At 57.4% G+C, this 13010-nt stretch overlaps 1 protein-coding gene across 4 annotated transcripts in view; it reads right to left on the bottom strand.

Annotated features, from left to right (window-relative positions):
* Nucleotides 1-254: 254 nt before the first annotated feature.
* The window catches only part of DPYSL5 (dihydropyrimidinase like 5), an 81369-nt gene continuing 68613 nt past the window's right edge, over nucleotides 255-13010 (bottom strand). For all 4 annotated transcript variants that reach the window (XM_008254646.5, XM_089326692.1, XM_089326694.1 and 1 more), the window contains exons 9-13: nucleotides 9589-9730; nucleotides 6891-7033; nucleotides 6253-6460; nucleotides 3592-3760; nucleotides 255-3257 (exon numbers count right to left, since the gene is read on the bottom strand). In XM_008254646.5, the coding sequence (XP_008252868.2) occupies nucleotides 3172-3257; nucleotides 3592-3760; nucleotides 6253-6460; nucleotides 6891-7033; nucleotides 9589-9730 (748 nt within the window). In that variant the 3' untranslated portion in view covers nucleotides 255-3171. The remainder of the gene's footprint in view (nucleotides 3258-3591; nucleotides 3761-6252; nucleotides 6461-6890; nucleotides 7034-9588; nucleotides 9731-13010) is intronic.

The raw sequence follows: 13010 nt of genomic DNA on the forward strand, positions 1-13010 counted from the left end.
GTTTCTGCATTACATTTTAAACAAAATTCTCATTATTCTCTTTTAATTCACAGATTCTCTCTTAATGAGAAAACAGATGTTTTTAAACCAAAATGTTGGCATAGTCAAATTAAAAAAAAAAATGTTCTCAAGGGCAGCGCCCAGGCCTCCCGGTGAGCTGCCACCGGACAGGCGTAGTGACAGATGTCTTAGCAAGGCCCGCGTCACCACCCACCAGACTCGCTCCGCTTTGAAGAAACACCACGGAGACCAAGTGAGAAGAAGCTACAGTTTAATACAAACCTGCACCAGAACACAACAGGCCGGGTTGTTTTGTTTTTGCCTCAAACGGGTGGCCAAAGCACAGGACCACGTGTCGTCTTGGGCTTGACACAGTCTTAGCACCGTGACACTTACAGGGGAGTGAGGAAGTCGCCTGGGTGCTGGGCTGTCAGAGGCTCCGCCCCCGGCCCAGGCTGCACCTGGCGCCGCAGCAGCCGGAGCGGGTGTGGGTTTCTGTGTGGTTCTGTGGCTCCTGGGTCATATCGGAAAAGCCCTCCCATGGCATTGGCTTGACAGAGACCTACTGTGGGCTCCTAGCACTACACACACGCACGCACACGCACACACACGGGAGCACAATTTTTTTTCTGGTAACTTCACCCCACAAACCTAGAGAGTGGCTAAGGCAAGAACAACAGTATTTATTCAGCAAGTACAAGACCGGTTTGAGAGCTGCATTCAGTGCAACCAGAGACCCTCGCGTTCCGACTGGGAGCCAGCGGGGCTGCGGCCGGGCAGGGGCTCTGCACGGGGCCAGGAGCAGGGGGAGGTGCTGACCACTCATTGGCTCCTTGAACTTCCTCATGTCCATCTTCCAAGCTCCTGGGCAGGGGCAGAGTCTACGTGAGGACGGGTGCGGGGGTGGGGGATGAAGGGAGGAAGGCCCACAGTGGGCCACCCCAGGCGTGGTCTCCCAGCACCACGGCTCACACATCTCAGGCGGAGGCACTCAGAGAACATAAAGCTTTCCTGGCCCAGGCACGGACGCGCTGCCCAGCTGGCCACCAGCACTGCCAGGCTCTTTGGCATCTGCCCAAGGCCCATGACCCAGCAAGGGCCGAAAGGGCTGAAGATGACGGGCACTGGGCCAGGGGAGAGCGTCGCGGTCTTACCCACCCTTATCCACAGTGGCTCTCCCAGGCCCTACCTTCTGTCCCCAGGGCTGCGTCTCTCCACGAGTCCCCTCCCTGCCTCTGTTCCCTGGCTACCATCCCTGTCCTATGAGCCCTGGCATGAGGGACGTGACTCAGCTCACACCACATGGTGAGCCTCCGCCTTCAGACTCAGCTCACACCACACGGCCAGCCTCCACCATCAGACTGGTTCTCGCTCAAACAGAGACTATGCATTCATGTTTTTGTAATGGGGATGAGAAAAATCTATATCTACCTGTGCAAAACAAAGCGGATGCATCCCGGGGAGTTGGCTACATGCTTAGGTGGGCTCTGCAAGATACCTCCCCCCAGGCCTCCTCCCCACAGCTGGGGTAGACAGCCAAGGTCATATGGGTGTCCGTGGACACTCCTTGAGTCCTTCTGGGCCTCAGTTTCCTCATCTTTAAAATGGGGAGAATAATATGTGTTCCACTGTTGTGGGGAGCAAAGGAGGATGCCGACGTGGAAGTGCTCTGAAGATGTGAAAAGCACTGTGGGAAACTGCAGGGTTAAGACCGTGAACCTGAACACATCCAGGGGCCTCGCACAAGCAGGTGTGCACCACCAAGTCACTTCCCCAAGGGGGAGTCCAGGCCTGACCGGGACGAGGTGGCCAAGTTCCGGCCCAGACGACCCAGCCGCCAGGGTCTCCGTGGGAACCTCTGTGGGGCTGTGGAGGCAGGGGGGCCCACCGAGGGGGGCCACCCGGACAGGGGAGGAGACGAGGCACAAGCTGGCGTGGGCGTGGTGCCCACCACAGGGGACCACAGCATCCGTGCAGTCTTGCGGGGTCTACCGCCAGGTCCCGGGCTCTGGGGTCTCCCTCCCTGGCAGCTGGCCAGCCCCTCCCGCTCCCCCTCTCTCAGCAGGCGTGAGGCCTCCTGCCAATCACACAGGAGGAGCGGCGAGGCCTCTGTGCGGCAGGGAGAAGTTTCCGGAAGCTGTGCACGTGTGGGGGGCAGGGGTTGATGCTGGGGGTGATCATGGGCAGAGATGAGAGAGGCCACCCTGCTGCCTGAAGGTCCCCAGGGCCAGCACCCAGGGCCCCTCCCAGAACGCAGGAACCCAGGCTAGGAGGGCAGGGGAGGGCAGGGGGCCTGGACCGGGGCCTCTGGCAGCCTGGGCACCCGGGTGGGGAGAAGAGGGGCTGCGTGGCCAGCCCCCCGCTGTCTTGCTGTCTCTGCCTGTGCTGTCTGGTTGGTGTCGAGTGCAGCATCTCCTAAGAACCACAGCTACTCCTGTTTCTATGCTATGCTAGTGACACGAAGCACCGTTATTATCACAGGATGCACAAACAAGTCAAACCAAACCACTGCGCAAACCAAACGTGCAAAACAAAATCATTTACACGCACCTGGCACCAGCCCCACGCCCCGCCCGCCTCACTTCTGGGCCCGAGCCTCCCAGCGGGCGCAGGCAGGAGGCAGAAGAAACTGGCAAAGGGCACAGGGTGTCCCAACCACACCCGCACAGGGCCGGGGGTGGGGGTGGGGGGGTTGGGGGTGGGGAGGCAGGAGAGCCGGGGAAGCTGACACCTGTCTGTCTGACTTGGGAAGGGGCGGGGTGGGGGAGGGAGGCCTTTTAATACACATCTGCTAAAGTGCTCCGGACAGCTGGCCGCCAGCCAGGGGGCAGGGCACCAAAGTCGGCCTTCCCAGGGCCAGCAGGTGGAGGCAGGTGTGAGAGGAGGGGCTGGGCCTGGGCTCGTGCATAGTGTGGGCTTTCTGGGCCCAGAACAGCCCGCCGGGGCCGAGGCAGGACAGGACCACAGCAGAACAGCTCAAAGTGCCTGTTAGGGTTGGCTCGAAGCACAGTGAATCACGTTCAGGCTTGGGGAGGGCTCCCCGGGTCCCGGGGCCCCCGCCGGTGGTGCGCCGCCCAGCCCAGCCTCTCCCGCCCCCTGCAGCTGCGGCCGGGAGGTGCGCGGGCTGGTGGCAGCGGTGCAGCCCCGCGGTGGGGGCGCCGGTCAGTGCCTTTACCAAATGCCGCTTGACCTGCCGCCAGGGGGCGCGAGGATCCGGGCCGAGGCTCGCTTTGGAACGTGGTCGTCGATCTGAGAACCTGCAGGAAAGGCAGTGCGGAGGTGAGAGGGGGGGTGCGCGCCGTGCTCCTCTCGCGTCTGCGCGGTCTCCCCCTGCGCTCCGCCAGCCCCGGCCCCCCCCGATCCTTTTCAAGTGCCAGCCACAGTCCCCCCACCCCAACAGTCCGAGGGAGCAGGCATCCCCCGGCCTCCGCTGGCTGCCCACCGAGGGTCAGCTCCGAATGTGGTCCCCCACTCCGCGTGCTGGGTCTCGGGGGCAGAACCCAGGGATTCCGCACATGCCTGGGGCCAGGGGCCCACCCGGGGACAGGATAAGGCAAGAAACCAGCAATCAGCGGTGCGCCCGGCTCTTACCAGAGAGGCTGAAGCTGGACTCGTGGAGGTCCCGCATGCCCCCGTGCCGGGTGACCGGCCGCGTGGGCGTGTCGGCCAGCGGCGTGCCCATCTCCTTTTTCCCCGTGTGCACGACAACGGCGACGTCCCCCAGGTAGGGAGTGCGGTCCACTCCCTTCATCTTCAGGGTCTGCAGAGGATGGGGAGAGAGGCAGAGGGGAGAGACGCCGGCCCACTGCCTGCTCCCCCACGGGACCCAGGGGACTGCCGACTGCTCCAGCCCAGGGCCTGGGGAGTTTTCTTGTGGCTCTGGGGCACCTGTCACACGAAGCCTTTGCCTGTGGTCTGACAGAGGCTAAATAGGCCACCGCTGACACCAGAGTCCCCCAGGATAAGCCCAAGTAGATTAGGCAGCTTTTTCCCAAAAGTTGCTTCTTGTTCTCGCTGCCATCTTTGGCCTTTTTTATTTTTTAATTTATTTTTTGGCAGGCAGAGTGGACAGTGAGAGAGAGAGACAGAGAGAAAGGTCTTCCTTTGCCATTGGTTCACCCTCCAATGGCCGCTGCAGCCGGTGCACTGCGGCTGGCGCACCGCGCTGATCCGATGGCAGGAGCCAGGTACTTATCCTGGTCTCCCATGGGGTGCAGGGCCCAAGCACCTGGGCCATCCTCCACTGCACTCCCTGGCCACAGCAGAGAGCTGGCCTGGAAGAGGGGCAACCGGGACAGAATCCGGCGCCCCGACCGGGACTAGAACCCTGTGTGCTGGCGCCACAAGGCGGAAGATTAGCCTAGTGAGCCGCGGCGCCGGCCATAGCCTAACTTTCTGTGTCTGTTAGCAGGAATAGCCCCATCTTCAGAGACCCCCTTCCTCCTAGAGCTGTGAGCAATGAGTCCTTCTTCGCAGCTTTCTCCATGGGGGCAGGCTGCGGCTTCTGCACCAGAACTGCTTTCTGCCTCGGCTTCGTTAGCCAAGTCCCGGGCAGGTGCTCAGACTGGGTCTGCGCGGGTCACCGGCCCTCACATCCCTACCGCTGAGCAGGTGGAGACTAGGAACGCGCCCCTTGGGGGCAGCCTGTGATCTAGTGGCTAAGACGCCTGTGTCACATGTTGCAGTACTTAGGTTCCACCCCGGTCTGGCTCTGGCTCCAGACCCCGGGGACAATGATGCTGGCTCAAGTACTTGGGTCCCTGCCGCCCACGTGGGAGACCTGGACTGGGTTCCCAGCTCTGGCTTGGTCTAGGCTGTTGCAGGCTTTTGAGGAACCAACAAGCAGATGGGGATGGCTCTCTCTCTCTCTCCCCCTCCCTCTCAAATAAACAGCAATTTCTTAAAAATTAAGAAGAAGAAAAATGAAGCACACCAGGAGTTGGCAGCTTTTCTACAGTCCCAAGGTCAAGTTGGAGGAAAGAAGCTGCTGCCCAAAAGGACAGACACATCACTCCCGGGGTAGGCAGGCTTCCACTGTGGGCCTCAGTGAACAGCACTTTCGTGTGGACACACACGTCCCGCCTCTCCTGGACACACCCGAGTACAGCCGCCAGCATACAGCAGCTCCCTATTTAACTGTGGGTAGCTGCCAAACCGCCTTCCGCACGGCTGCACCGCATCCTGTCCCTTCCAGCAATGGCGGGAGCTTCCCGTGGCCCTGCCTCCTCGGCTACACTGCTGAATCCCACGTGTGCACACGGTAGCACCCTCTGCACCTGAAGCCACCGCCCTTCCAGGTGCATTCTGGGAGCAGGGCACGGAGCCTCCTATACCCCTGGAGGGAACAAATCTGCATTGGGATTTAACATTGTTTTCTGGAAGCCCAAGCCTGCTCCCCACGGCAGGCCTGGCTTGACATGTCTTCATTTGTTGGCTTCTGGGAGAGAAGGGGCCTTGGTGACTGAAACTAGGCCCTCCCGCGGGGAGACAGAGCAGCAGCCTTGATCTTTCTTCCTTCCTTTCTTTCTTTCTTTTTTTTTTTTTTTTTTTTTTTTTTTTTTTTTAAGATTTATTGATCTGGAGGGCAGAGTAACAGGGAGAGGGGATGGGGGGAGAGAACTCCCACTTGCTAGTTCACCTCCCCAAATGCCTGCACAAGCTGGGGCTTGGCCATGGGTCTCCCACGTGGGTGGCAGGGACTCAAGTACTTGAGCCATCGTCTGCTGCCTCTTAGACACATGAGTAAGGGAGATGGATCAGAAGCAGAGTATTCAGGACTGGAACTGGCACTCGGTGCAGGATGCTGGCATCCTGGGCAGTGACTTAACTCGTTGGCCCTCAATGTCCATTCTGGTGGCCTTGATCTTTTGGTGTTAAAACACCTGCTTACCGTTGGGCTTTCGACAAAACGGCTTCCCAAATACCAGTTCTACCCCCACTGACTTCCTCAAGAGCGCAGGAGGGAGCCAGGCAATAGCAGCCCCCCCCCGGGGGGTGGGGGCCCCTGAGCGCACATACCAGTGGGCACACATTGCCATCTTGGGCCTCAAAGAACCCGGGACTCTGTCTGCCTGGTCGTTTGAAGCCCTACCTATCTGGTATTCAGAGAAGGGACAGGGAAGCCAGCACGTGCCACCTCTAGCACGCGCCTTGCTCAGTGCTGGACGGAAGGCAAGAAGAGCGGGTGGGAAAGCAGGGCGGGCCAGTGCTGGCAGGTGCGCCTCCCCGCCCCCCCCCCCCCCCCCAGCTTACCTTCTCTCTCTGGACCAGCTTCTTGTAGACTGTGTCTGGGAAGGACCTCAGCGGGCAGAACTTGCCGGTGCCCTCGGCGCACATGAAGACGCCGTTCTCGTAGACGACACGGCCCCGGCTGATGGTGACCAGGGGCACGCCATGACAGCGCATGTTCTCGTACAGGTTGAAGTCTCCCCCCTGCACCTGGGTGCTGGCCGAGATGGTCCTGGCGGGGGAGGCAACGGTGGGAGAGGAAGCTCTGAGAAAGAAAATGGCTGTGACCGCTGGACAGGACGGGACGGTCCCCAGGGGCTCCCCTAGTGAGCTGCCAAGATTCACGGGTTGAGGTCTTAACACCAGAACCTCAGAACGTGATCGTATTCGGGGACAGCGCACTTTGAGGGTAACTGAGGCAAATGAGGATATATAGGTGGCCCTGGTCCAATCAGACTGTGTCCCTGGAGGAGGAGGAGGCCAAGACTCTGGCCACGGGGGTCCCACAAAGGCAGGCCCACGTGAGGACAGCGGGAGAAGCTGGGGTCCTCTTTCTCCCGGCTACAAGAAGGGCAAGGAGTGCAGGCTTTGGGCGCTGGGCAACACAAGTCCCCTTAGCACCCCCAGGCCCTCTAGCGCTAGCGCCCAGCGGCAGAGTTTACTTCGTGGCTTCCGGGTCCCACACCACCACGTCGGCGTCGGCGCCAGGGATGATGCGGCCCTTGCGGGGATACAGGTTGAGAATCTTAGCCGCGTTGGAACTGGTGACGGCCACAAAACGGTTCTCATCCATTTTTCCTCCAACCTGAAACATTGCAGAAGTGGGAGGTCAGCCGGGTAGGTACCCGGGGTGTGCCTCAAATCCCTTGTCCTCTTTTTGTTATTTTAATCATCTTTTTGCTTATGTGAGAGAGACAGACAGACAGACAACAGGGGAGGGGCAGGTGGGGCCAAAGCTGGGAACCAGGAGCTCCATCCAGGTCTCTCATGGGGGTGGCAGGGACCTGAGCCATCGACTCTGCCTCCAAGTGTGTGCATTGGCAGAAAGCTAGAGTTAGGAGCCAGAGCCGGGAAGCAAACCCAGTGCTCCAGTGTCAGATGCTGGCCAGTTAACTGCTAGGCTGAACTCTGCAACCTGTGACCCTGACCTGTGACCTTCCAGCTCCCTTGCTCAGAACAGCAGCCCTAAGGAGACCATGCTGTGGGTGCCAGCTGCTGCCTCAGTGCCGTGAGCTCACTCCCACCCTTCTCCTTCCCCAGGCAACAGCGCCCGGTATGGACGAGCCAGGGGCTCCCGTGTGTGTGCAAAGGGTCATCCTGTCATCTCCCCTCGGGTGTGGGGGTCCCGTTCCAAGACCTCCAGTGGGGGCCAGGAGCTGAGGTGGGGACTGAGCTCCACGGGGCCAGCCCCCTCTATCTGCAGGTTCTGCATCAAAAATATCCGGAAAAAACTAGGTCTGCCCGCACACAGACAGACTTCTTTTGCCTATCATTATTCTCTAAAAATAGCCACTATCTACGTAGCGTGTACATTGTACCAGGAATTATAAGTAATCTAGCATAAGGGAAGACAAACCCCATTATTTAGAAGGGCCCTGAGCATCCGCCGATTCTGGCACCTGAGGAGGGTCCTGGAACCCACCCCCGACACGTCCCAAGGACAACCATATCCGTGTGCTGTTCCCCCCCCCCCCCACACACCTATGATAAAGTCTGACTTAGAAATTAGGTCTGGGAAGAGAGCATCAATAACTAACACACAACGTACTGCAATAAAAGGTACTTAACCCTCCCGAGTTGTTCATTCGTGGAACTTTCCATTTAGTATTTCTGGGCCGTGGTTGGCTGTGGTCACTGAGACCTTGGAAACCAGGCGAGGAAGCAGCGTTTCCCGTGCTCCGGGATAGCATTCCCCCCTCCCCGCCCCTGCCCCCCACAAGCCGCGAGGACACCGGGGACCTCCCAAGCTGCTGGCTTTGTCTCCAGCACTTTAGAGCTCGTACTGTGTGCTGAATCCAATCCGTGATAGATCAAGACCGAAAATACTCACTCCTCACGCGCAGAACAGGTGGTATTCAAATGAAGCCCCAGCCCCTATCTTTTTTGAAGTGCAATTAGGCAAAATTTATCAACAGCCTTAAAAACACTTTCTTACATCGTGGCCTAGAAATCCACTTCCAGGAACCCACGCGAAGGGAGTGGCTGGAAAATGCTGTTGAGAGACTCAGGAGCAAGGGGGTCCCCACAGCATCATTTCTAAGAGCGAAAATGAAAGAGCCCAGAGCTCCCGGCACTAGGAAGGATTAAATAAAGGGAGGCGCTTCACTTCCTGCCCTGGAGGAAATGCGATTCAGCCATCACGAGGATTGTGAAGAATCTCTGCGGGTGGGTTTGGCACGGTGGTTAACACAGCGCTTGGGATGTTCGTGTTCCACACCAGAGTGCTTGGGTTCCAGTCCCAGCTCTGCTTCCAATTCCAGCTGCTGCTAATGGGCACCCTGAGACAGCAGGCCACGGCCCAAGGACTTGGGCCCCTCCCCCTGCGTGGGGGGTCCAGATTGCGTTCTGGACTCCTGGCTTCAGCCTGACCCAACCCTGGCTGTGGCAGGTATTTGGGGAATGAACCAGCAGTTGGAAGATTTTTGTCTATCTTTGTCTCTTTGCCTTTCAAATAAGTAAAAATAGATGAATAATTTAAAAAACGGACAGCAAATAAATATACTTAAAAAGAATTTTTACTGACATATGAAGACACTCAAAATATACTGATACTTAAAGGCAAAAAAGGAAAAATTGAACCCAGTTATTAAAATAACATATAGTGCATCCCAGAACTAGAAGGAAATTCATCAGAATGTTAATAGCTTAATTTCCAGGCATGGAGTTTTGGGGACTGTCTTCTTTCTTTCTTTTTTTTAAAGGATTTATTTATTTATTTGAAAGGCAGAGAAAGATCATCCATCTGCTGGTTCACTCCCCAAATGGCCACGACGGCCAGAGCTGGGCCAGTCTGAGGACAGGAGCCCAGAGCTGCTTCTGGGTCTCCCCCATGGGTGCAGGGGCACCAGCACTTGGGCCAGCTTCCACTGCTTTCCCAGGCGCATTAGCAGGGAGCTGGATCAGAAATGGAGCCCATATGGGAAGCCTGGCACTGCAGGCAGCAGCTTTACCCCCATGCCACAGCCCACAGCACCCGCCTCGTGGGGAATGATTTCTTACACTTTTCTGTATTTTCCCATAACTGGGCGAATACCTTTCTCATCGGGGGTAAGAGATCCTTGGTGGAACCTGCTCTCCCAAGGGCCTTCTTCACAACAGTAGCATAGAGGGGCTTAGGGAGAGGAGGGCCCGGGGACGTACCACGCCTCTCTCCCACACGACGCTCATACGGTCCTGCACGCCGCTCACTCCGTGCGGGATCTTGGTGAAGTCCTCCTTGCCCATGGCCTTCTGCTTCGTGGTGAACGGCCGGTGATCTGACGCCACGATGTTGAGAGTATCACTGGGCAGACAGAAAGAAGGGACGGGTGGGAGAGGGAAGGGACAGGTACAGGGAACACCTGTGCTCAGGGAACCTGAGACAGCCAACTCCCATCTCAGCTCTGCCACTTGGTAGAGTCACTTCAGCTGTGTGAACCTCAGTTGACTCATCTGCGGAATGGGAATATGAACAGACTGCCAGCATCAGAGGGACTCCAGGGACTGCTTTTGGGATGGCAATTTTTTCTCAAAGATTTATTTTATTCATTTGAAAGGCAGTTACGGATGGGGAAGCGGGGAGAGGAGAGAGGTCTTCCATCCTCTGGTTCACTCCCCAAATGGCTGCAACAGTTGGGGCTGGGGCCCAAGCGCTTGGGCCATCTTCCGCTGCTTTCCCAGGCACATTAGCAAGGAGCTGGATAGAAAGTGGAGCAGCCAGGACTGGAAGAAGCACCCATGTGGGATGCTGGCATTGTAGGTTGTAGCTTAACCCACTATGCCAAAGTGCTGCCCTGGCATGGCGGTTTTTCTGGTGAAGATACTGCATGGAGAACAAATGGACTTAGGGTTCGGCTAACGTGAGCCTCACGCCAGCTCCCTCTCACCAGCTCCGCGGCCCCAGCAGTGCCTGCTGGCAACGGGCGGGTGCTCAGTAAGACACTCACAGGATCAGTGTTAAACTCTGCTAACAACTCAAAGCCACATCCTCCCTGGACGAGGGGCTCTAACGTCCCAGAGGGAAAGAAGGAATGGACAAGACGGCAGGGAAGCGTGACTTAGCAGACCCAGCAGGCTCTGCAGGTCAGCGGGTTTGTCACCAGTGCCATCCGTGACCACGGTCTTCAGGCCATTATCAAGGCCATCTCCAGGCAAGGCTGCAGGTGGCAAAGGCATTGCCACACTGCCCAGAGGCTCTACAGGTGGCCAAGACCCCGGGCCAGCCGGCAGCAGGCCCTCTGCCAAGCTAGGGGGCAGGCCCAGGACCACGTTTAGAAAGCGAGGGCTCACGGCAGAGGAGCAGAAGGTGCGGTCCAGCCCAGGGCACCCTCAGGAGGAAGTGCCCTTGCAGGCCAGGGTGGGGGGCTGGCTGCAGCAGGCTTCATGCGGAAGTGGGAGGGCCCCGAGGGTCAGCTGGGGGGGTCTCATTTCACTCCACGGGAGATGCACAGCCTTGCACGTAGCTGTGGCGTCCACGGTGCCTACTGCGGGAGGGGGAGCGGGTAGCAGGGACCTTCTCTGCGGTGGTAACTCTCTCGGGCCATTTGCAGTCAGGCTACCCAGAGGGACCTCTGCCGGGGGCTTGGCTCACTGCCCACGGCTCTCGTCAGACGACTAAGGGCCTTGGCCAAAGCCACAGTAAGATGATGACTTGGCGCTTTCCATGCCCTGGGCAGGAAGTCCCTGGGCTTCGGAGGCTGCTGGGAGCCCTTCGTGGGGATGCGGAAGACGCTGCTCCGTGGTGCTGAGGCTGTGTCCCAGACCCCTGAGGGACCCCCTCCCCTAACCACGTCCTCTACACCGACAGAGATGAATGGAGTCGCCTGGGTTTCGCTTTCTCCGTGGGGGTCTCTGATCCCTGGGCAGGGCCTGGGTCAGAAGGGGTCCCTGTCGCAGGGTCACAGATGGCAGGTCAGGCACCCTTTAGCACATCCCCAACTCCACAATTTGAGCACCCAACGCAAAAGGCTCCTACACAGTGGACGCCCACTACGCAGGTGCAAACGAACAAGGTCTCATCTCGCCCCAGAAGGGATTCTGGGTTCTCACAGCGCTGCCTGAATCCAGGAGATGGGAAACACCATGCAGATCCCTGGGAGTTTAAATCATGAATGGCTTTGTCAAGTGCACCCTTTTAAAAATGTACCTGTTCAAATGAAAACATGCGAGCCCTTTAAGAAATCAGACTTTCAGTAAAGGACAAATCTTTATAGATTGTACTTTTTATTACTACATAGCCCGAGAAATCACTTTCTAAAGTAGATAATTATGAAACAGCTCATATTTTCTTATAGGAATGGGAATTGGTGTCTGGATTTTCTATCATGAATTTTGCATCATATAAATTACAACCAACAATAAACTCTATATAAAAGCAAGATGAAAGTCATCTTACATTCCTATAAATAAGTATTAAAGTTACGCTCCAAATCCCATGAAACAGCGCACATTATGGCAAGCACTGATTTCAAAAGGGATTCAAATGCTTCTTGTGACACATGAAACCATGACTTTACTTAAGGAAAACCAATTAGAGCGATTTGACAAGACAGGCTAGATAAACTCACCCTGCTCAGTTCATGACATTTCCTTCCCTGCCTACTTGGATCTGCACGGGTTGGGGCACTTGTCATCTTTCTGTTCTTTCAGTAAATTGTGCGTGCAGCAAGCAGAGGTATTTAAAAAGCTTCTTTGGCCTTGGAAACAGCCCGAGCTATTATAGTGAGTTCTTGATCATCAATTGTTCTGTTGTCTTAAAAATAATGGACAAGGGGCCAGTGCTGTGGCATAGCTGGTAAAGCCACCTGCCACCTGCAGTGCCGGCATCCCTCAGGGGTGCCGGTTCGAGTCTCAGCTGCTCCACTTCCGATCTAGCTCTCTGCTGTGGCCTGGGAAAGCAGTAGAAGATGGCCCAAGTGCTTGGGCTCCTGCACCCTTGTGGGAGACCCGGAAGAAGCTCCTGGCTCCTGGCTTCGGATCAGCGCAGCTCTGGGCTTGATTTCCCACCAAGGCAGGCCCTGGAGGCAGTGGTGATGCCTGAAGTAGTGCGGGAGACCTGGACTGCGCTCCTGGCTCCTGCCTCCACCCCCAGCCCAGCCCTAGTGGTTGCGGGTATTTGAGGAACACATGGGCGGATGGCAGCTCTCTCTCTCTCTCTCACACAAGTAGGTAAAGAATAACAACGGTGACGAGGAGCTGACCTTGCATTTCTCCTTCCATCTTTACCCTCCAAACTTACTTAGATCTGTAGGGGCTGCTGCTTTTCCCAACACCGAAACGGTGGGACCGGACAAAGCCATCGCCGCTGTGCCGAGGCGCACGCTGGCCCTCCCCCACACAGAGCCCCTCGCTGCCGTCCTCTGCGGAAAACCCCCCTCCCACTCCTCTCTCTAGGCCTTTACCAGACCAGGATGACTAAAAACTAAGGACAGGGATGAAATAAGTGCCCCGTCAGCTCAAGAGAGCCACCCTCCGTGGGGCCGGTCACTTCCTGCCACCTCCCCAATTCCCCCGGAAGGGGGCGTGTCAGCCCTCAGCCCCCTGGAAGTAGGAGATGGGGCAGAGAGGGGCCCTGCCGAGGCTCC

The sequence above is a fragment of the Oryctolagus cuniculus genome, chromosome 2 (assembly GCF_051225735.1).
Source record: "Oryctolagus cuniculus isolate XC-2025 breed Fujian yellow rabbit chromosome 2, ASM5122573v1, whole genome shotgun sequence".
NCBI lineage: Eukaryota > Metazoa > Chordata > Mammalia > Lagomorpha > Leporidae > Oryctolagus > Oryctolagus cuniculus.